The 22550-nt window shown below is 57.1% G+C and overlaps 1 protein-coding gene across 1 annotated transcript in view; it reads right to left on the reverse strand.

Moving 5' to 3' along the window:
• The window catches only part of KIF21B (kinesin family member 21B), a 76506-nt gene that overhangs the window by 36892 nt on the left and 17064 nt on the right, over positions 1–22550 (reverse strand). The window contains exons 2-3 of the mRNA XM_074977298.1: positions 3469–3691; positions 2956–3138 (exon numbers count right to left, since the gene is read on the reverse strand). Of these exons, the coding sequence (XP_074833399.1) occupies positions 2956–3138; positions 3469–3691 (406 nt within the window). The remainder of the gene's footprint in view (positions 1–2955; positions 3139–3468; positions 3692–22550) is intronic.

Genomic DNA, 22550 nt, shown 5'->3' on the forward strand with positions numbered 1-22550 from the left:
ACCAGCCCCACAAGCAGGGACCTGGCTGCTGGCTTCATCTCTGAGGTACAGAGGTTAGGTAGGTGCAGCTCAATCCCGCACCCCACAGACTGTTCCCATGCCGCAGCCCCAGAAGGAGACCAGGCTCCAGGAGACATATCCAGCCTTTCATCCACCACAGCCCCTAGGTCCCTTTCCACTGTACTGCTGCTGAGCCAGTCAGTCCCCAGCCTATTACAATGTTTGGGATTCTTCCGCCCCAGGTGCAGGACTCTGCACTTCTCCTTGTTGAACCACATCAGATTTCTTTTGGCCCAGTCCTCCAGTTTATCCAGGTCCCTCTGGATTCTCTCTCTACCCTCCAACGTATCTACCCCTCCCCCTAGTTTTGTGTCATCCACAAACTTGCTGAGGGTGCAACCCAGTCCCTCATCCAGGTCGTTAATAAAGATGTTGAACACCAGCCCCAGAACTGAGCCTTGCGGCACTCCGCTTGAAACCGACCGCCATCCAGATATTGAGCCATTGACCACTACCCGCTGGGCCCGACCATCAAGCCAGCTTTCTATCCATCTTATAGTCCAAGGATCCAATCCATATTTCCTTAACTTATGGACTAGAATGTTGTGGGAGACAGTATCAAAAGCCTTGCTGAAGTCAGGGTATATCACATCCACTGACTTCCCCATGTCCACAGAGTCTGTGACCTTGTCATAGAAACTAATCAGATTGGTCAGGCAGGACTTGCCCTTGGTGAATCCACGTTGCCTACTCTTCATCACTTTCCCTCTTCCAAGTGCCCCAAAATGGATTCCTTGAGGATCCCCTCCATGATTTTCCCAGGGACTGAGGTAAGGCTGCCTGGTCTGTAGCTCCCTGCGTTGTCCTTCTTTCCTTTTTTAAAGGTGGGCGCTGCGTTTGCCTTCTTCCAGTCACCAGAGATCTCTCCTGATCTCCAAGAGTCTTGAAAAGTAGAGGCCAAAGGCTCGGCAATGACATCTGCCAATTCCCTCAGTACCCTCAGGTGCATTAAATCCAGACCCATGGACTTGTGCACATCTAGTTTTTCTAGATAGCTCAGAACTCGTTCCTTCCCCACAGATGGCTGCCCTCCACCTTCCCGTACTGCACTGTCTAGCACCGCTGGGTGGGAGCTGTCTTTGTCCCTGAAGACGGGGGCAAAGAAAGCATTGAGTACTTCAGCTTTTCTTACATCATCTGTCACTAGGTTACCTCCCTCATCCAGTAACAGCCCCACACCTTCCCTGATCACCCTCTTAATGTTCACATGCCTGTAGAACCCTTCTCGTTCCCCTTCACATCCTTTGACAGCTGCAGTTTCAACTGTCCTGCCGCATTCTGTGACCGCGCCAGCTCTCAGGGACGGCCAACCCCTGCCAAGCCTAGAGACGCTTGGGAGCACGGCCGTGCTGCCAGCTTCTTCAGACCGGGGGCAGAACTGCCCCAGAGGGCAGCACGGAAGCTGGGAAGGTGTCCCAAGCTGCAATCCCAGGGTGACTCACCCACCCGCGCTCAGCAGGCTGAAGTCACACAGCATTGGAGTCTTCCTCCAGCTGGACACAATAACGCCCCAAGACTGCCTGGGGACAGGGGGGGTCTCTGTGCTCTTTTAAGCGCTTGGGCCAGAGACGGGTCGTCCATTTACGGTTCCGACCCATGCTTGCAAGCTGCGCCTCCCCTGCAAAATGGACCACTGGGATTTATCGAATTCATCCCAGGGCTGAGAAGCCCAAGAAAACACACCCCTGAAGGGATGTACGAGGACCCCGGATGGCATGGAGCGTCGGCAAGGGGATTAGAACTCAGGACTACCCTGCTCCCCGCCACCTCTGCAGCCCTTCCTGCATCGCCCAAAAGCAAATACTTTCGCCGCTGCCTTCTTCCAACAGAGGAGGCGTTTCTGTGGCGAAGCAGGAGCGGCTTTCGGTGCGCTGAGATTCTGCTGGTGCAAAAAAACCCGAACATGCCAGGGTCCCATGACGTCCCTCAAAAGGGAGTGGGCAAAATAACATGGCAGCCACTTCCCGGGAGTTTAGGAGAATCTCAGCCAGCTCTAGTTGCTACACACCACGCTGGCACGGCCTGGGTGGGTTACGCCACACATGGCGGTCCCTGTTCTAGCAATGTGATTTGAAAGCAAAATGCAAAGCCAGCCCGTGAAAGATCTCCGGGATTTTTGCACGCAGGTGGGGCGCTAACCACATAAAAACCGTGTCAGAACAGTGGGGTAATCTATAGACGACCTTCCTGCATTCAGCCAGACGAGCAGTCTCAACCCATTCATGTCCTGAACAGATGCTTAATGCTGCCTTCAGTGTCTTTCAGGCTGCACCCCAGAACTAGCCGCATGTGGGCGATCACTTCCTCTGGTTCAGCCGGTGAGGAAGCCTGGAAGATCACTGGAGCACCTGCTCAGCTCCGGAACTGGGGAACCTGCCCCCTTGGCACAGCTCCTGGGCTTTGGCCCCAGTCTGGATGCAGGCAGGGGGTGTAGAGCGCGCACAGCAGAGCCAGGTCTCCAGCTCCAAGGACACTGCTTCAGACACGGCGAGGGCAGAGCGACCCAATTCCGCTGCCTCGCTGAGGAGCCAGAGCGTAAGCCATCGGCACTGGGACTGGAGCCCACAGCAGGTACCCCACTGCAGCAGGACATGAGCAGCTGCAGTTTGCAATCACGGGGACAGACACCCATACTCCCTGGATGTGGAGTGTTTGGGCAGCCGCCCGGGAGAGATTCAGGGGCCGCCCAGCTGATCAGCAGAGTGCCCGCAGGTGGCAGTGTGTGTTTCTATGGATGGTGCACATCCATGCGTTCCTGAGTGCAAATAATAAAATTTATTCCACCCGATGGAAACATTCTGAGGGGACATTGACAGGCCCCTCCCTGTTCCCTGGCATGGGAATGGCAGCTCCTCCCGATCCCCAGCCCCGGCCCTGCCCCTCGCTCACACCCACCTCCAGGAACTGGGCGCTGACTTTGAACTCGGGCACGGCTGTGCCATGCTCCTGCGCTGCCCGCTTGCGCCGCTCGATGCCACTGAAGAGGTGGGAGATGGCGCGGGGGATGATCCCCTGCTCCTCCTCGCAGATGTTCATGTCAAAGCCGGTGCCCATGGTGTAGGTCTTCCCCGCTCCGGTCTGAAAGGGCACAGGACGGGTGCTGAAACAGCCCCCTGGAGCACCAGGCTGAGGGCAGCCCCTGCAGCACCAGCCCCAGGCGGCCGATCCCAACCTGCAGCCTCCCCTCCCCAACTACGCCCCAGCAGCAATGCTGATGCCTGAAATCCCGTCCTGCAGCACCCCAATATTCCTGCGCTGGGCCTCCGCCCATGAGCCTCAGCTCCCCCTTGCAGCCCTGCCCTGCACCCTCCAGCATGGCTTTGCTGGCCAGACAGCCCACAACTGCTTGCAAAAGGCTGTTGTCGGCACAGGGCACGAGATCAGCACCACGGCACGGGGAGCCGGTACCTGGCCGTACGCCAGCACAGTGGCATTGTAGCCTTCAAAGCAGCCCTCGATGAGTTTGCTGACACAGGTGGTATAGATCTGCTCCTGCCACGTGTCCAGGTCAAAGACAAAGTCGTAGGTGAACGCCTTGTCCTTTCCCAGCAGCACCTGGGGCTCCCCAGGTGTCACCGAGGTGCAGATGTGGCATCCTTCAATCTTCTCCTTTGGCAGCTGGGGACGGATCCTGCCAGCGGGAGAAAAGAAATAAGTGAGGATACAACAAGCTTACCTCACTCTGCACGCCCTGCACCAAGGGACTGCCTACCAGGGAAACGCAGCCACCTCTGGGCCGGAACATGGCAGCAAATTAACCACCACAAGGAACAGCACAGAACAGGAAAAGCACACCCAGGTGAAACTGCAGGAAGCAGGTGTTGGAGAGGCAGCTGGGATTTAGCCAGGGTTGACCTCCAGGACTTTTGTGACTAATCCAGCGAGGGAATTAGAGACCACAAAAGGTAGGGACCATGGTGCTACACACGCAAGGCCTTTTCAGAGAATCCCAGGGCTGGAAGGGACCTCAGGAAGTCACCTAGTCCAGCCCCCTGCCTAAAGCAGGATCAACCCCAACTAAATCAACCCAGCCAGGACCTTGTCAAGCCGGGACTTAAAAACCTCCAGGGATGGAGATTCCACCACCTCTCTAGGTAACACATTCCAGAGCTTCACCATCCTCTTGGGGAAAGAGTTTTTCCTAATATCCAACCTCCCGCTCCCCCTCTGCAACTTGAAACCATTGCTCCTTGTTCAGCCATCTGACACCACAGAGAGCAGCCTCCCTCCACCCTCTTTAGAGCCCCCCTGAGGAAGTTGAAGGCTGCTATTAAATCACCCCTCACTCTTCCCTTCTGTAAACTAAATAACCCCACAACCCTCAGCCTCTCCTCCTAGGTCCTGTGCTCCAGCCCCCAAATCATTTTCATTGCCCTCCACTGAACCTGCTTCAATGAGTCCAAATCCTTCCTATACTGGGGGGCCTAGAACTGGACACAGTGCTCCAGGTGTGGCCTCACCAGTGCTGAGTGTAGAGGAATAATAACTCCTCTAGATCTGCTGGAAACGCTCCTCCTAATGCAGCCCAATATGCCATTAGCCGTCTTGGCTACAAGGGCACACTGCTGGCTCATAGCCAGCCTCTCATCCACTGTAATCCCAGGTCCTTTCCTGCTGCACTGCTACTTAGCCAGTCGGCCCCCAGCCTGTAACAGTGCTGGGGATTCTCCATCCCAAGTGCAGGACTCTGCACTTGTCCTTGTCAAACCTCAAGGTTGCTGGTTCAGCTCCCCCAGCCAGCAACTACTAATGGCAAATCCCATGTGATGGCTGCTTGGTTCATAGCACGTGAGGGTGCTGGGCATTTGAGCAGCTGTTCCAGAGAGATTCCAATGCCACCCAGCTGATTAGCAGAGCGCCCCATTGAGGCTTTTTGTTTCTGTTGGTGGTGCGCACACACTTGCTTTGGCACATGTAGAAAAATGCATTCCACACATGGGTGGAAAAAATCTGCACATGAATGGAAAAGAGGAGAGGGGACATTGGCCACATGGGTCACCGCCACCCATCCGACGGGCCACGAACTGACCGCACCTAGCAGGGGCTGGAGGCAGGCCAGGTCCGGGTCTGCCCGTGGGCCATGAGATGTACCCGCTTACAGAGACTTAGGTTGGCAAACTTCAACCCCTCTAAAGCCAGCCTATCAAAGAGCTCCATATGAAGCAAACCTGGCACAGAACTACGGCAGCTGTGGAGCCCTGGGGGCGGGACCCTTGAACGAACTCTCTGCCTGGCTAGCCCACACCAAGAGGGGCAAAGGTACCAAGCCCTATGACTAACAGGCCCACAAGGGTGCTGCTTTCCACCGCTATGGAGATTTACGGGCCAGGCCAAGCCGGCCCCCAGCGCAGCACCAAGCCCAGGCTGGCTTCCAGGCAGGCCCCTTTTAACCCACCCCTGCCAGGTGAACAAGTTGCTTCTGTTTCAGCGAACAAGGCGCTTGCCATGAGTTTTGCTGGCCGTGCATTACACCCAGGAGTGCAGCGCCGCTGTTCCTGGTGGAAAACAGTGCCCTGGTGCCAGAAATCAGCCTCACCCACTCCAGAGACTTTTAAGCAGACAGCAGCTAATTCCACATCGTAGGCTTTATCTGCTAGCGCCTGGATCTGCAAGCATTTGAGAACACTTTCTTCCAAGTGCCCAGTGACTGGGAAACAGGTGATGTCTCCCCCATCCCTTGAACCCAGACCGTCTCTCTGAAATAGATGAGCGCCATTGAGTTTAACACCAAGACGACAGAATTAATGCTCACGGATAAGCAATTCCCCCAGCTGTAAGTAACCGCACAAGGCCCTGGGGGAACCAGGTCCTTTCGAAAGATGATGTATTTCAGGCTGGAGATGAACTCGTGCTAAGAACAAGAACGCTGATTTCAGCATCTAAGAGCTTCGACTCCCATGCCTGGTACTGCCCAACGGGAGTCGGGTTAGAAAACCGTTTAAAGGCAGATTATTCTCAAGCCTTTGGAGAATCCCGGAGGGTCATTCCCGGGAAAGTCTGGTGCACACGGCTTGGGAAAGCTGGTTCCCAGCTCCACGCCCCAAAGCAAAAATCAGTCCAAAAGGGCAATTGGTTATTTTTGTCAAATATTTTCCTTGCAATTATTTTGCTTCTCCCTCCGCCTCCCATTCTGCAGGAAAAAGGAAGATCCATGTTTTCTGCAGCACCTCCCATTTCGGGGGAACCCACCTCCTATTTCAGGGGAACCCACCTCGGGACAATGGGACCCAGTTCCCAGAGGTACTGACTGTCCTGCACCGACTTCAGCTGTATTGTCTAGTGCTCAAACCATATGGGAAAACCAAGGTGCCTGCTATCTCCAGCTGGTCCCCCCAGCAGCAGTGGCTCCCCAGATCCACGGCTGCTCCTGAAAGTTTGGCTGCCTGGGCGGACCAGCTTCCATTGTCATTTGCACAATAAGTGGGTCAGGTCAGACAATGCTGGAGGGTCACAAAAGGCTGTTTCCAGGGGCAACCTGGGTCCTTGAGCAGATTATTTCCCCCTCAAGTCCCTCGCTCTTGCCGTTGCTGCATGGAACCCCTCACCCCATTCGATACACAAGGGTCTCAGCGGCTAATTCACCATCCGAGTTTGCAAACCGGCATAGGAGTTTGAATGACCTGGGCACGTACAACCCCCTGGGACACGGAACACCTGGTTCAGAGGTGCGGCCCTCAATCCACAAGTATCAGAGGGGGAGCCGTGTTGGTCTGTATCTGCAAAAACAACACCACATCCTGTGGCACCTTAGAGACTAACATATTTTGGAGCATCAGCTTTCGTGGGCAAAGCCCCGCTTCGTCAGATGCGATCGACAAGGTGCAGGTATATGTGGGTAGTCCCCGCAGCTGTGTGCTGCCCCAAAACTGCTCCCCCGGCCAGCCAGGGATCGGGAAGAATCCTGCACACTCCTAGACGTTAAGGCCAGGAGGAGCCGTTCTGATCATCTGATCTCCCCTCTGGCATACCACAGGTGGGAGAGCTTTCCCCAAAAAGTTGGGGTCACTCCCATAACCCAAGGCTGAGTTAAAGCAGACTGATTAGAGATGCGCACTCTTGATTTCAAAGCCTGGAAGGAAGGAGCATCCCCTCCACCACGTAGGCTGTTCCAGGGTCTACCAACCCGTGCTGCAAAAAGAGAACTCAACCTGGGCTTTCTTTCCAGCCGGAATTCATCTGGCATCAGCTCCCAGGAGCTGAAACTCATTGTTCCTCTGTGAGACAGACCACTCTGGCACGCAAGGGCAAGCCACACAATGAAAAGTGCCTCGAATCAGGTCCCTCTCACGCACATTTGAGGCTTAAACATTTTCCACCCAAATCAGTCATTAAAAATAACCACCCCCTTGGAAATACCAATTCTGCTGATCAGAACAGACTAGGGAAAGGGCTGGTACGACACACCCGCCTCCCCGCCCCGTGAAACTCAGACGCCAGAGAGGAGGGCTAGTCTGAGCCTGGAAGCTGAAGGTCACTTCGGAACTCATGCCTGAGTTCTCGCGTCGCCTTCAACATGGCAGTGCTGAAGGCCAGAGCCAGCCAGCCCACCCTTGTGTAGGTCGCAGGCCTCCGGGGCTACCCCAGCAGGGGCACGCTAAACCCAACAGCCCAAAGCCGATCACCAGCCAGGCAAAACGTCACCCCGCCCTATGTAACGTCTTTTCAGTGCCCAGCGTAGAGAGACGGGCTGCTGACAGGGTAACCTGCAGTGCAGCTCGGTAAGACACAGCTGCTTTTGTTGAAATTTTACACTTTCCTCCTTTCCAGGGCTCGACTCAGCGGCTCTGCAGCTGGCTGGGCCAGGAACAAATCGGGGTGTGACACCAAATACCCTGATAAAAGCTCTTTGTGGCGACTTAATGACCAAATCACGGCTCTCGTTGGCTGCCGTATAAATACTTATGTTAATTCCTTTTGAGCCCTGGAAGCTGGGAGACTGGAGCACATTTCAATATCTCCCCCCTCGGGGGGGTTACCACACTGTGTGCCTTCTTAACCTCAGCCACTGGCTCAGTGCACACTCAGGAGAAACAAATGACACCAGTTGCCACACTTCTCTGCAGCAGCAGCTGGGCAAAGCCAACCCTGTACAGGCCCTCTGGGCCTCAGTTTTCCCATCTGTAAAGTGGGAATAATGATGCCCACGAACTTCGCAAAGCTCCTTGAAATCTCTGGATAACAGGTCCCATGGAGAGCTCAGCGTTCTAGACACAGGCTTTAAAAGATCATCATAATCAGTTAGTCTGACCTCACGCACATTGCAAGCCACAGACTCTCACCCATCTATTCCTGCAACAGGACCTGAGCCTCTGGCTGAGTTACTGATGTCCTAAAGTCCGGGTTTAAAGCCAGTCAACTGCAGGGAATCCACCACTGAGAGTGGGTTAAACCTGCATACGACCTGTGTCCTGTGCTGCACAGGAAGATGAAAAGCCCCCAGGGTCTCTACCAGGGTGACCTGGGGAAATTCTTTCCTAACCCCAAATCTGGCAATTGGTTGGCTCCTGAGCATGTGGGCAAGACCCAGCTGCAGACGCTGGGGAAGCACCTTGGCAGAGGTCTGCATATCATACTGAGGGCCGGAAGGGATGCCAGATTATCCCAACACTAACACTCACTACGGGGCTTTTCCTCCAGGGTTCACAAACAGGAACTTTGTTTAACACATACAAAGAGACTCAAACAGCCCGACTGGGCAATTTCTGGGCCAGAACTTCTCACACCTCCAGCAGGGCTCAACACCAGAGCGGCCCAAGTTTCTCTTTCCCAAAGAGATTTCCCTCCCCATGCTCTGCACCAGAAGAAAGGCTTTTTGACACAAGGCTGGGGGGCCGGGTGGGAAGCAAATACAGCACTCTCTGACCAGCCAGACATTTTTTGGCAAAATTTGCATTGCTTCTTGAAAAGAAAAAGAATTGAAATATTTCTAGGAACTGTAAAACACAGCTTTCCTGCAGAAATAAGGGGCATTTCCCAGGCAGCTGTGTGCACCTCACAGGAGCGCCTGCCTGCAAGTATCCCAGTGGGAGCAGCCGGAACAGGGTGCCCCTGAATAGCCAGCCCCAGCTGAGCCCTTCGGGGCATCCTGGTCCATAGTAACTCTGCAAGGACAGCTGCATCGCCCTGACATCTCTCCCACAAGGAGCTACTGTTAAATGCCTTGGCTTTCCCCCGGCTGCCCAAGAGCACCTCCCCGCCGCCACCTGCACAGCTGGGAGAGCGGGCGCCCTGCCTGCTGTGTGCAGCTCCCCGTTGGTGCTCAGGGGGCAGACAGAAGTCACAGCGGTGCGCAGCCCATGCTTGGAGCAATACGCAGAGGCAGAGTCTCTCTCTCCCGTCCTGGCTGAGCCTTCCGACCCGACCTCATCAGGTGTCTGTGTCCCCTGGACGCTGTGCCCTGGGGTAGCCTCCCAGGAGACTGAAATGCCACCCAGCTGATATACAGGGCACCCATAGCCTCCCACAACCAGCAGCCTGAGTTTCTATTGGTGGGGCACATCGGCACATGCCTTGGGGCACAGAACAACAGTTAGGACGTACCTGGATGGAAAAAATTAGAGTGAACGTTGCCAGATACTCAGCCACAGAGTCCTCCTGCCTTGGGACAAACCGCAGCGTAACCTAACCCTAAAGTTCTGGGAGGGCCTAGAGGTGCGAGTCCAAATAGATCCGATTTGCCACCTTTCTAATAGCTGATAACCAGACCTCAAAGCCTCTCCCCGACTCTACTCTTCCCCAAAGCTCCGCCCCCTGCTCCGCCTATTTCCCTGAAAGCTCCACCCCCTGCTCCACCTCTTTCCCCAAAGCTCCGCCCCAATCCGCCTCTTTCCCCAAAGCTCCGCCCCGAGCCACCTCTTTCCCCAAAGCGCCACCCCGATCCGCCTCTTTCCCTGAAAGCTCCACCCATGCTCCACCCCTTTTCCCCAAAGCCACGCCCCCTGCACCACCTCTTTTCCCCAGATTGAAAAACAACACCAGGGCTTGTCAAATGGCACCCAGGCACACAAATCAACACCTGGACTGCCTGGGTGAAAACACGATAGGCAAACGCAGGCACCATACGACTTCCCTGGGCAAATGCACTGAGCACAGAACCCTCTCCCAGAGACCTTTTAAACCAAGAGGTGTTGTCAACAGCCGAGCAGACTTGAAGGGCAGTGTCAAATCAAGAGTCAGAGGGTGTGCTCGGTGCAACACGGAAAGACAACATGACAGCAAGGAGACCAGGGATAAAACCGAACCCAGGAGACGCAGAGCGATGAACGGCGAATCCAAAGAAGAGAATAAGCCTTTCTTACCCCTGCGGCACTCGCTGCCGTGACAGAGCCTTGATGCCTAAAGTTTAATTGTCCTCGAACAAGCACTAGAAAGTTGCAAAGATCATCAGAGGCTGAGAGGTTTTTATTTGACAAAGTTATAATCCTCATGCTTCTGGGCATGAGCCCACTGCTGAGTGAGGAGGGTCAGGAAGAAACCGGAGGTGGGCAGGTTACTCCCTCATTTCCCAGCTAGAGGATTTCTGGGACTTTCCCTCTGAAGCCCAGTGCCACCCCCTGCTGCAATGGGGACACTGCACCATGGCAAACCCCAGCGACTGCAGGACACGGCTGCACCTACTGGGATTAGAGATGGAAGAACCCCCCTGAGGACGAGCCGAACACACTGATTTGTGCACATAGGGCAACCTGGCACAGCCCCTGTACTGTAATGCTCACTCCTCGCCTCATCTCATCTGCATCCTTGAGAGCTCCAATAGCCAATCAGAGCCTGAAATAGCTCCCCCTCCCCCTCAATTACCCCTTATAACTAACGAACCTGCCTGCCGACGTGTTAAAGTGACAGTATTACAGTGCTAATGAGGTCAGTCAGTTACTGTTGTGCCTCAGGTGGGTTTGATGAGGCATGGGTGGGCTAGGTTAACAGAAAGCCAGGGACTAGACCACTACAAATCCACACTGAGGGGTGTAGTGCCAGATCGGCCACTGACCACACCATGTGAGCCGGCCTCAACTTCACCATGCCTCAGTCTTCCCATCTGCACAATGGGGCTAATCACACCGGGGACCAGGAGACCGGCTCCAGCAGCATTCACAAAGCACCCTGGGACCAGAGGCGTGGAAGCCTTCCTAGCAAAGCTGCACCAGGGCGAGTTTGGCGTGAGCGCTCAGCATGGCTCCATCTCGGTTATTGGAGCTGGCTGAGGAGCGGTGGGATGGTGGGAAGGGGGCGAGGTCCCATCAGAATCAAGGTGGCTCATCCAGCGAACAGGGCCCACCGGAACCCCCCGGGGCTGCTGCAAAGCACACCCAGCGCTGCTCGTCTGCCCAGATGCCTCCGCCCGATCACTGAGCAGCTCCTACAGCAGACCTGGCTCCGCAGGCCAGGACTAGTTCATTGTGCCGGGGCAGAAGCGCTGGGAAGGGATCCAACCCCATCTGCATGAAGGGGTAGATCTACCAGCTGCAGCCATGAGCTGAGCCGCCTCCTGCACTGGCCTGGAGACAGGTCTGCCACCCTGGGGCAAACACGGGGCTTCTTCCAGCCTCCACCCCACAGCAACGGCTGAGCTACATTTCCTGGTGCAGAGGGGGCTGCACCAGCCCTTGCTGAGCTCCAGAGGCGCCCACGTGCGTCCCAACACCAGCCGCAGCCGGGGGCCCTGGCAATGCATCCCGGCAGCACAGCCGCCCTCAGGGCAGGGTGCAGCCTGACTGGCTGAGGAGCCCAGACCCAGGCCTGTCCCCCACCCCCCCGGCTCCCCGGTGACAGCACAGAGGGGAAGGCGACAAACTGAGCCCTGCACTGTGGTCAGTCCGAGCACCCGATCCTGCCAGCTGCTCAGGCTGGCCCCTTCCTGCCCCCTGCCCCGGGGTGTGTGAGGGATGTGCCAGCAGCTGCGGGGAGACAAGGGGACAAGAACCCCCCCTTGCCCAGTGCTGAGCTGTTTGGAGGCACTGGGGTGGGACGCTGGCGCAGCCGGGCTTGCCAGGCGTGGCCGGAGGGAGCTGCAGGCTCCCTGCGGGCCTGGTTGATTCCCAGCCCTGGGCCCGGCCAGCTGAGCGTGCCAGGGACGGGTCAGGGGGGCCAGGCACACAGCTCCAGGCCAACCAACCAACACAGCAGGGGAGACAGTGACCCAGGCAGGGCGAGACCCTGTCCTTTCCCTGGGCTGGTGACTGACGGTGTTTGGGCCCCAGAGCCAGGAGGCTGCTGAAAGCAGCGTGGTGCCAGGGAGCCCCCGGCCTACGTCCAGCCTGCAGCGGAGCCAGCCCAGCCCAGGCGAGGGACAGAGACCGGCTTACACAGCAACAGAGGCATCACAGGGGGCTCCCTCACTGGAAACGACTCTGGCTTTGCTGGCAGGATGTGAAAGCAGCCGTCGTCATGGCACGATTGCCATGGCAACCAAGCATCCGCAGAGGGGAGGGAGCAGGAACCAGCCCAAGGGGTGCAATGCTTTGACAGACACACAAACTGCTCGGTCAGTTTCTCCGGTGGCCCCAGCAGGCACAATGGGCGGCTTGTTCCCCTCTGTCGCTGGGAGCCAAGCTTCACAGAGGGGGAAGCCGCTGGGCTGGCGGCCAATGTATGGAAGGGCCACTGGCCTGAGCATGAGTCCATGGTCCCAGCGGTGGCAGGGAGCCGGCCCCTGCCTCGCTTGCTGCAAAAGAGAGGCTGCATCGCAAGCCCCCGCCCCCTTGCCACAGAGCCAGGCTGGGGCCCAGCACCATGTGATGGCGTGCAGCGCCTGGGGCTCTTGCCTCACAATAGCTCCATGTCCTGCCACCCTGAGCTCAGCCGGGCCTGCTGAGCGCCCTTGGATTAGACTGGAGTCTTCTGAAGGCTGTGAATTCAGACTGGGCGCTCAGCTCCACTGATCCAGCCCCACTCCAGCGGCAGCGCCTGGCCAACTGGTGCTCCAAGAGCCCTGCCAGACAGCAACCTGGCCTAGGCTTTCCAAGAGATCTGGGCCCCCAGCAGATCCCCAATCCCCACTGGGCCACTGGTCGCTGAGCAGCTTTGAAATTCTGGCACTAAATTAAATCTCTACCTACCCCCCCGTGAGGTAAGTGCCCAGCAACGCCAAAATGCAGCCACTTCTGGGGCAGAGTGCCCCATGCTGCATGCAACGCAAGTGGGGGAAGAGGGAAACAGCCACAGATTCTTGGGCACACTGTGGTGTAGTGGGGGATAGGTGTGTGTGTCTCACAGAGGGTGTGAGGCTCCTGCTGAGGGTAACCGAGGTGACCAGGTGACACCTCTGGACTGCAGACAAAGGAGGAGGTGGAGCCTGAGGGGTTTGAATTGGAAGTGGGAGTTGGGAAGCAGTTAGCCTGGGCTGGGGGAGAGAGAGAGAGAGACAAAGAAAGGGGCAAGGCCCTGGCTCCGGGGGCCCCTTGGGGCCTCCTCTCCCCAACATGGATTGGACTGGCTGTCTCTGCCTGCTGCACTGACTCCTCTGTACGACGCTGTGTCCTATCGGCTAATAAACCCGCTGTTCTCCTGCTGAGTGCGAGTCACTCCTGCCTGCGGCCGGGGTGCAGAGCTTGGGGACCCCGATCCCCATCACACAAACCCTCTGCTCTTACGAGAAGTGCCCTACAAGGCGGGTGGGAGATGGGGGAACTATTTAGCACTGACAGGCCGTTTTTAGCATCCCACCCAGTTCCCACGGGGCTGTGCCACCGGGGGCATTACAGAGTTGGCTCTGCTGTCTGGTCCGTTGGGATGCACATCCATGTGGGTCTTGGTAGGTAGCTGCTCTAGGGCCTGCGCATGCTGTTTGCACAGAGCCGCTGCTGTCTGGGTGCGACTTGAGAGCTCCAGGGTTCAGCCCATGTCGAACAGCAGGGCCTTGCCCTCTGCAGAGGCGCCCAGCCGCAGGCAGAACTGGTAGAGTCATTATGCAAAAACAAGTCACTGTCCACAAGCTCTCAGGTGCCCGGACGCTCCCCGGTGTGGCTGAAGACACACACACACACACACACACACACACACACACACACACACACACACACACACACACACACACACACACACACACACACGAGTTACCACACAAAGCACCTGACCGACGAGCCATCCCTGTCTAGGAGGAAAACCCTCAGTCTGATGCTGATCAGCATCCCCGGCAGACGCGCCCTTGAAGGACAGAAGATTCTGGCAGAGGATGTCGGGGAGCAGGATGCCCTGCATTCAGGGGGGCCGGACAGGTCTCTGGGACCCTGCAGCAGCGGCCGCTCCTCGGGCAGTGGCTTTGCCGGTTCAGCCAGCCCCATGTTCCCAGGGGGATTAGCTGAGCTGGGTGGCCAGGCTGCTCAGGTCCCTGGGGGTTTCTAGCCCAGGCCACTCAGACTTGGCTTTTCATGGGCACAGCTGGAATTTGGGGCGTGCTGCTGTGGCGGCGAAGGCAGGTAAGTTCAGAGGAGGCCAGGTGTGGTGCTGTGGCTACAGAACAAAAGAGGCCTGTAGCTCCGCTCGGGCAGTCAGGACCGCAGGCGAGAGCTGCCTCCTCAGCCAACGCAGAGCCCTGCTCCTGTCCTGCACGGTCGGCCCAGAGGGGACCTGGGACAGCTCTGACTGCTGTGCCGTGCCAGGAAGCTGAAGGAGGTCAGAGCAATGTGGAGAAACGCAGTTCTGGTCCTAGCCACACGTCCCAGGTGCCATTTATCCGCTCAGAGGGGCCGAGCAGCCCCTGCCTGAGCGTAACCTGCACTGGCGCTGCTGCCATGGGCTCCCATCACCGCACCAGCAGCAGAGGCTGCGGCCGTCTATTCCTGCCGCTGCGGTGCGGATGACTCACGTTGAGTCTGTCACCTGCTTCGATCCCCAGCTTCCCAGGTGGCGCGACTGCCTGCCCAGCCAGGCCCCTCCTCTCACCGGCTTTCCCCACGAGCTGCAGTACGGGGGCCCTGCTCCAGCCCCAGCCCCAGCGAGAAGTGGGTACGGTGCAGCCCCATCAGTGCCCAGGCGAGGAGTCACTCCTGATTTTGTATGGCCCCTGGGGGAGCCCACTCGCCGCCAATGCGATTAATAGTCTCCAGGTCACAAACTGAAAACGTTGACTAGGACAGGACTCGGGATGGTGCCTCCCTAGCACGCGTTGCTCCACAGGCTGTTGCTACTGTCTGTGCAGCAGACCTGCAGCAATGTGTGATGGGGTTCTGGGGTCCCCAATGCTCTGCACCCTGTTTGCAGGCAGGAGAGTCTCTCACTCAGCAGGAAAACAGCGGGTTTATTAGCCGACAGGACACAGCATCGTTCAGAGGAGTCAGTACAGCAGGCAGAGACAGCCAGTCCAATCCATATTGGGGAGAGGAGGCCCCTCGGGGCCCCCAGAGCTGGGGCCTGGCCCCCTCCTTTGTCTCTCTCTCCCAGCCCAGACTAACTGCTTCCCAACTCCCAGTTCCAATTCAAACCCCTCAGGCTCCACCTCCTCCTTTGTCTGCAGTACAAAGGTGTTACCTGATCGTCAGGGTTACCCTCAGCAGGAGCCCCACACCCTCTGTGAGCCACACACACACACACAGGTATCCCCCACTCCATCACATCTCTCCCCCCTTCCAGACCGAACTGAGCGGGGTCACTCAACTGGTGACCTGGGGAAGTTCGGGGCTCTCCCCTTGTGACAGGGCATTGGCTGTACCCTTTGTTCTCCCCTTGATGTGCACCACCTCCACATCATAGTCCTGCTGGGGGAGGCTCCAAGTTAGGAGCTTGGTCTTGGCCCTTTTCATGTGATGCATCCGGGCAAATCCCTTTAGTTCCCTTGGGTTGGTTGGTCTCGCTGCTTCGGCCCCGGTCCGTCAGCCACGTTCTCAAGTTGGGCGGGCAGAGCCCATGCAGATGCTGCAGCACCAACAGATTAAACAGGTGTTTTGTGGTCTGGGTCCTACCCCATTTGACCACCAGTCCATACAGCTGCTTCAGCCAATGTCTGGAATTCAGTTACAGTCCAGTAACGGAAGGTACAAATGCTTCCACCCTTTGTATTTAGCCAGACCACCACAATGGCTGTGTGCCTCAGTTTCCCCTTCCATGCCACACAATAGGTTTGGAATGTTCCTCCTCATGTCAGAGGTTGCAAGACTAGTTACAGGGAACAATGGTGACATTTCAGAGTTACAGACTTCTTCAACATACAACTTATGCTTCCACATCAATGTTATCATGTTACATGGCTCTTTTCAAACATTTAGTGCATGGTACAATTCTACAGCTTTTGGTAGCAGCACCCCTTGGTTACAGCAGTCAGCGTGAGTAACAGAACAAACCCATTGCAACTGTACATTTACGTTGCTCTTTGGTAGACCACAACTTTTGTGTAACCTCCTTGAGAATCTGGTGTTTTGGGGATAAATGGCTGAGGCCTTTTTTAGCACCATCAAGTTCTAATAGTCTCTCTTTCCCCCTGGGGTGTAAATTTGATCTCTCTGGCTGTGCCCTCCCTTCTAACAAGAGCTGGGCCGTTGATGATTTTAGGGAGACGGCCCCCTTTCTGCCAGTCTGGAAATTTGCAAACCAAACTGCTTTTTGAGAGTTGTTTTGTGAGTCCCAGACGCAGAATCCACATGAAGGAATCCCTGTTTATCCCTTACTGGCCCACCAGGCCCAGAGCTCCTTCATCCTTCCACCTTCAACTACTGCCTCCCCATGGAATCAGAAGTTGAATCCAGTATGAGAATATAAGTGTTTTCACCATTTGGAGATGGGGAATTGCTGGCGCTCTCCTGCATCCTACAGAGATTGGCTGTGCAGCTGTTTTACTTGGTTCTCACAGGGCTGCTCACATTCCCTGATAGTTTTTGCTTTATTTGCACCAGCTTCCAGTTCCTGAGAAACTTTTACCCTGCCTGCTTTGGACCCTTCCAGAGCACAGCCAGTGGTTTCATACTCAGGCAGGTCCTGGCCATCAGGAGCTGAAACAAACTTCTCCCCAGGCAAAGGGCTGCTCTGGCTCTTACAGACAAGCACCTTTCCTGTTCACTTTCCTTTACCTTACTCCCATTTTCTGCAGTCCCCACAGATGGGTCAGGAAAAGTTTCAGGGAAATTCTTTTCCTGAAGAGCTTCCCCAAACAATAACTCACCCCTGTCTGCCTCCACGGGGGCACTGCACCCTTGAGCCACAACCAGCTCCTGGGTTTTACCTACACCCAGGATCACTTCTGGCCCATTAGGCAGATTCCCACGTAATCCCCCTCCAGGCAGACAGCCAGTACCACCGGACAGAAGGTCAGGGTCCCTTTCCTCCCTTCTGCTACCAGCTCCTTTATTTCATCAGTCAGCATAACTCCATTGCCCATCTGTTCTTGTGTCCTGGCGAGAGGATGACTCTGGTAGGACAGAGTCCTCTCAACCCCTCCCAGTAACACCTCAGCATCAGGCAAAGAACAAGTACCAGAATCATCTGGTCTCTGGGGTTCCCTGATGATACTAACTGGATCAGACCGAGTTAAAGCATCATCCCCCCTGAGAGACACAGAGGTAGGCCCACTTCCCATCTGGGCTTCAGCTGCTCTCAGATCCAGCTTTGGGATCTTGGCTCCATTTGGAGCCCCCACAGGCTCAGGCAAAGCATTCACTTCCCCAGAAGCAGAAGCACTTTTTTTGCACCAAGGACCAGTGTCCTTAGCAGGGATACCACTGCCCCATCCCAGAGCCATTCCCTCTGCTCCAGCCCCCATGTCTGGATTCAGAGACACACCTGGAATGCTCTTTTCTGGTGGATCCTTCTCCAGCCACCCCAGGCTGGGGAATCTTCCTCAGACAATGGGCTAGTTTCCTCATTGGCACCTTTTCCAAACGCAGGCTCTGCTCTCTCCCCAGGCTGCTGCTGCTGCTGTTCAACACAGACAGACAATGGGAGACACTTTCTCCTTTGTCCCAGCCCCCCGGCTGGTCTCCACACACACATAGAAGGTGAAGCAGCTTCTCTCACAGACAACTTGCCATTCCCAGTGGATCAGCTGCTTTCCTGCACAGACACACAGGCACCTTCCTCGGCCCAGGCCTGGAAAACTTTTCGCAGGTCTGTCTTGGCCACTAGTAGATGATGGGTTGGAATCGCTCCTTCCCTCCTTGAGCTGTGGCAGGCCACTCGGTTCAGAGCTCCAGGCAGTCCAGGGTTCCCTGCCCCGATCCGGGCTCACCTCTGCAGGATTCTCCCCAGCCCTCAGCTCTGCCACTGCACATCCACGCTGCCTTGTCCAGCTTCTTTAATCTCGATTCGGTTTCCAGGTGCTGCCACTTCACAGCAGAGTTGCTGAGCGTGGTTGCAGGCTCTCAGGCTGATGCCCTCTGCACCCCACGATTCCTGGAAGAATCCCTTCAGTGTGCCAGGCTCCTTGCGGGTCACAAGCTGCCCAGGGTTAGGCCGTAGGCCCCTCCACCCTCTGGGACTGACTCCAACAGACTCCCAGCGGAACCCCTTCTTCAGTGTGACACCTGCTCTCAGGGACCATGAGCACACTGTCTTGGGAAGAACTCATTTAGCGTCAGCCTCCTCAGGGGTCACTTGTTCCTGGAGGTTGGGCTCTCGGCCCCTCCACCTTCTGGGACTGACTCCAACAGATTCCCAGGAGTAACCCCTCCTCGGGTGTGGCACCCCCTCTCGAGGACCACGACCGCAGTTGCTTGGGTTCGGCCGCAGGCCCCTCCGCCTTGGGGAGCTGCACCTCACTGCCCTTCGGCACACCTGGGTCTCACAGGCCCCACTTCTTCCGGGGCCCCGGTCACTTACTGCTGGATGCTCCATCCTCGGGGTGCAGAACATCCCACTTCTGACACCAGTGTGATGGAGTTCTGGGGTCCCCCAAGCTCTGCACCCTGTTTGCAGGCAGGAGAGTCTCTCACTCAGCAGGAAAACAGCGGGTTTATTAGCCGACAGGACACAGCATCGTTCAGAGGAGTCAGTACAGCAGGCAGAGACAGCCAGTCCAATCCATATTGGGGAGAGGAGGCCCCTCGGGGCCCCCAGAGCTGGGGCCTGGCCCCCTCCTTTGTCTCTCTCTCCCAGCCCAGACTAACTGCTTCCCAACTCCCAGTTCCAATTCAAACCCCTCAGGCTCCACCTCCTCCTTTGTCTGCAGTACAAAGGTGTTACCTGATCGTCAGGGTTACCCTCAGCAGGAGCCCCACACCCTCTGTGAGCCACACACACACACACAGGTATCCCCCACTCCATCACACAATGCAATAGGCAGGCCACGTTCCCCGTAAGCTGGGCGCATGGGCAGCCGCTCAGGACAGTCCAGTGCAGCCAGCTGACTAGCAGAGCGCCCACAGCAGGGGTCTTTTTTTTTTTTTCTATCGGTGGTGCACATGGCCAAGCTTCGGTGCACCTAACAAAATTTATTTCACACATGGATGGAAAAGATTTGGGGGAACGCTGGCCGGGACCCACTGGGATCACTGCTTTGCCAGTGTCCTCTGGGCCCTGCAGGGCCCTGTTGGACAGGTCGGTCTGTCACACTGCAGAGTGCCAGAGATTCACGGAGATGGGACGCTCCCCTCTCAAGAGCCAAGAGAGCGAGGACTCGTCCCGGCACTGGTCAGGTCAAGCAAAAGCAACTCCCAGGCGGCACAGCTGCCGCTGCTGGGGCCCAACTTCCCAGCGCAGGGCACAGCGCGAGTGCAGACACACCCAAGAGAGCAGCGCCTCCCCCAGCGAGTGGCATTCAGCCTCTCTGCCCTCCTGCCACCGTGAACCCCCGAGGACTAAGCCAGCACAGCTACAGCGAGAGAAGGCTGCCAGCTTCCCCTGGCGGGAGAGCATCAGTGGACATGTTCAGGGGGTTCTCTCCAAGGTACTTATCTAGTAGTCCCATTACTGGAGGATACTCACAATAACGCATTGATCTGCAAACACACACGCACCCCACCACCGTGGTGCTGAAGAATATCCTGCACCCCACAGTACTGAGGCTATGGCAAGGCTAAGGGAAGTACCCAAGGGCACATGGAGCATCAGTGGCAGAGCACAGAACTGAACCCAGAGCTCCAGGCCAGCCACCGATCTTCCTCCCCCGCAGCCGGCACCGCAGCTGAGCCTCTGCTGGGGCGTTCTGGATGGGGACGCTGGGGAAGCTTTGTCCTCAGGAAGGAAGGGCCCAAATTCTCACATGGTGGGAGCATCGTTGTCATCACTGGCTTAGGTCTGGGTTGGGCCCACACATTCACACTGAGCAGCCCGCTGCCAGGGCAGGGAGCTCGTGGGGCATGCCAGCTGGCTTGCAGCCAGTTCAAGCTAGAGCGACGCATTTAATTACTGCAGCAGGACGGAAGCTGAGGCGCCTGGAGAAAATCAAGTGAGGACCATGGGGCCTGGCAGGCGGCGTGCTCCCCTTGGGCTCGCTGGCCTCCTGCGGGACACCTACCTGCAGCTGCTTCCCCGTGGGCGTTAACGCACCTGTGAGCTGGGGACCCAGACCCCGTGCCACTCTGCCCCCCCAAGGGGAGATGTGGGACAGCAAACCTCAGCATGAAAGCAGAGACTGGCCGGTGCTGTTACACCCAGACACTGCCCAGGAGCATCACTGCCTCGTGGGCCACTCCCAATTAGCCCCTGTCCAACCCCTCCTTCGTCCCAGCTGGGCTTCCTTCTCCCGGGCAGCTGCCTTCAGAGAGGCCGTGTGCACACACACCCCAGAGCAGCAAAAGCAGCAGTTACTTGGGGGTTAGGCACTGCCACAGGGCGGGTGCCAGGCGGTCCCCCTGAAAAAGCCCCCCCAGTGCCTTGCCAGCACCCTCTCCTCCAGCACCTAGGCATGCCACTAAGGTCTCCCATCCACTGCTGGACTTGCCCAGCTTAAGAGCCACAAGGCACGGCCCAACGGCCGCTGGCTCTCGCCTGCTCACAGCCCCACCTGCTGCTACCGGTTTCCATGTGCTTTGCTCACTGCAGAGAGACCAACGGTTTCCGGGAAATAAGCGCCACGGCCACAGCCCAGCATTCGCTCAGCGCACGGTGCCCCGGCCTGGGGCTGCAAGACCTGAGCCAAGCACATGGGATTACCTGAGGGTTGGGGGCAAGGTTCGAGGACAAGGCAACGCGGCACCTAGGGGGCAGGGCAGTGGGGAACCCCCCACCCACCTCCCAGGGGGTTGGAAGGGGCTCTGGGATATTTGCCTTTCCCCAGCTCAAAGCTTTAAAGACATTTCTCCCCTGAGCCCCAGCAGAGCTGGTTCTATCCCCTACCCTGCCAGATGCCCCATCAGGCTGGGACTGCAGAGCAGTGCAAGACGGGCAGGGCTGAGCTGAGACAAACGCATGGAGGAGGGCGCAGAGGGGCGGCCGTGTCTGGGAACACACGGGAAATGCTTTATTTAGGCAACTGGGTACAGACAGATCTCCCGGGTCCCTCGGGCTCCCTGGCTGACAGACGCTGCCTGCACTGCCAAGAGCCAGGCTCTGCCACCCCCGGCCCCAGAGCCACGAGCGGCTCTTTAGGGATTTCTCTGTGGCTCCCGGCACGGTAACTGCAAAGTTACAAAAAACCCAAACCTGCCCGATTATTTTCACTAAACGGTGAACGTCTAAAAGCCCCACAATGAACAACCCCGCTCTAAAGAGCAAACGACGTGAGATCTCGAAACACTGGCTAACTCCCCCTGTAATACACGCAGCGCATCGTGGGATAAGTGTGTGCACTGTTCGGAAAAGAGGGGTTGCAAAAAGTAAGACTCCTTGACCTGGACAGAAGAGATGCCCTGCACCCCAGCTCCCGGCTACAGGCTGTCCTGCGTAAAGCAATGGGGACACGCAGGACAGAGCAAGGAAGGGGCTGTTAAAGCCATTAGGGGCTATTAGCAAGAAATACAGCTAAGCAGAGACTCCGGCAATGACCCTCCAGAGGGGCCCATTTGTCATAACTAACCAGCTGTGCTCAGCTGCAGGCACAGAACAGAGCTGGGGTCACCAGAGCCCAAGGGGCTCACCAAGTCGGGCGGGATTCCCCTGTTCTCTGGGCTGCCTCCCCCCACCATCCTGCACCCCAGGGAAAGAGACGAGCTCTCCCTCTGTGCTGTGAATGGGATAAGAGACAACTCCCCCCCCCAGCATTGGCATTCCCAGCCAGGCTACACACGGACCCAAGCGAGGAGAGTGTATAACAGCAATCGCTCCTTGGAGCCACGGCCACGTACCAGCCTTGGCGCAGGACAGACCCTCCCAGACTTGCTGCCTGCCCCCAGGAGCTGTCAGTCCATGCAGGGTTTCATCCCCCGGGGGCTATACAGGAGACAATGCAAGGGGCACACAAAAGGTGCTTGTAAGTTACGCGGTCCCATCCAGAGCCAAGCAGGGCAAAGGACGGGCTCTGGCCCTGCAGGAGGCTGTGTCCCGGCCAGGGAGGCTCTGGGAGCTCCCACCTGAGCTGCAATACCCACCCAGCGTGCCGGCCCGAGTCTGTCCACCAGGCCAGAGACTCGCTCGCCGGGCAGTGGAGATGTGGGTTTAGGGGCTGCCGCTCCCACGGGAGGGAGGAGACG

This window comes from Carettochelys insculpta, chromosome 26, assembly GCF_033958435.1.
Source record: "Carettochelys insculpta isolate YL-2023 chromosome 26, ASM3395843v1, whole genome shotgun sequence".
NCBI lineage: Eukaryota > Metazoa > Chordata > Testudines > Carettochelyidae > Carettochelys > Carettochelys insculpta.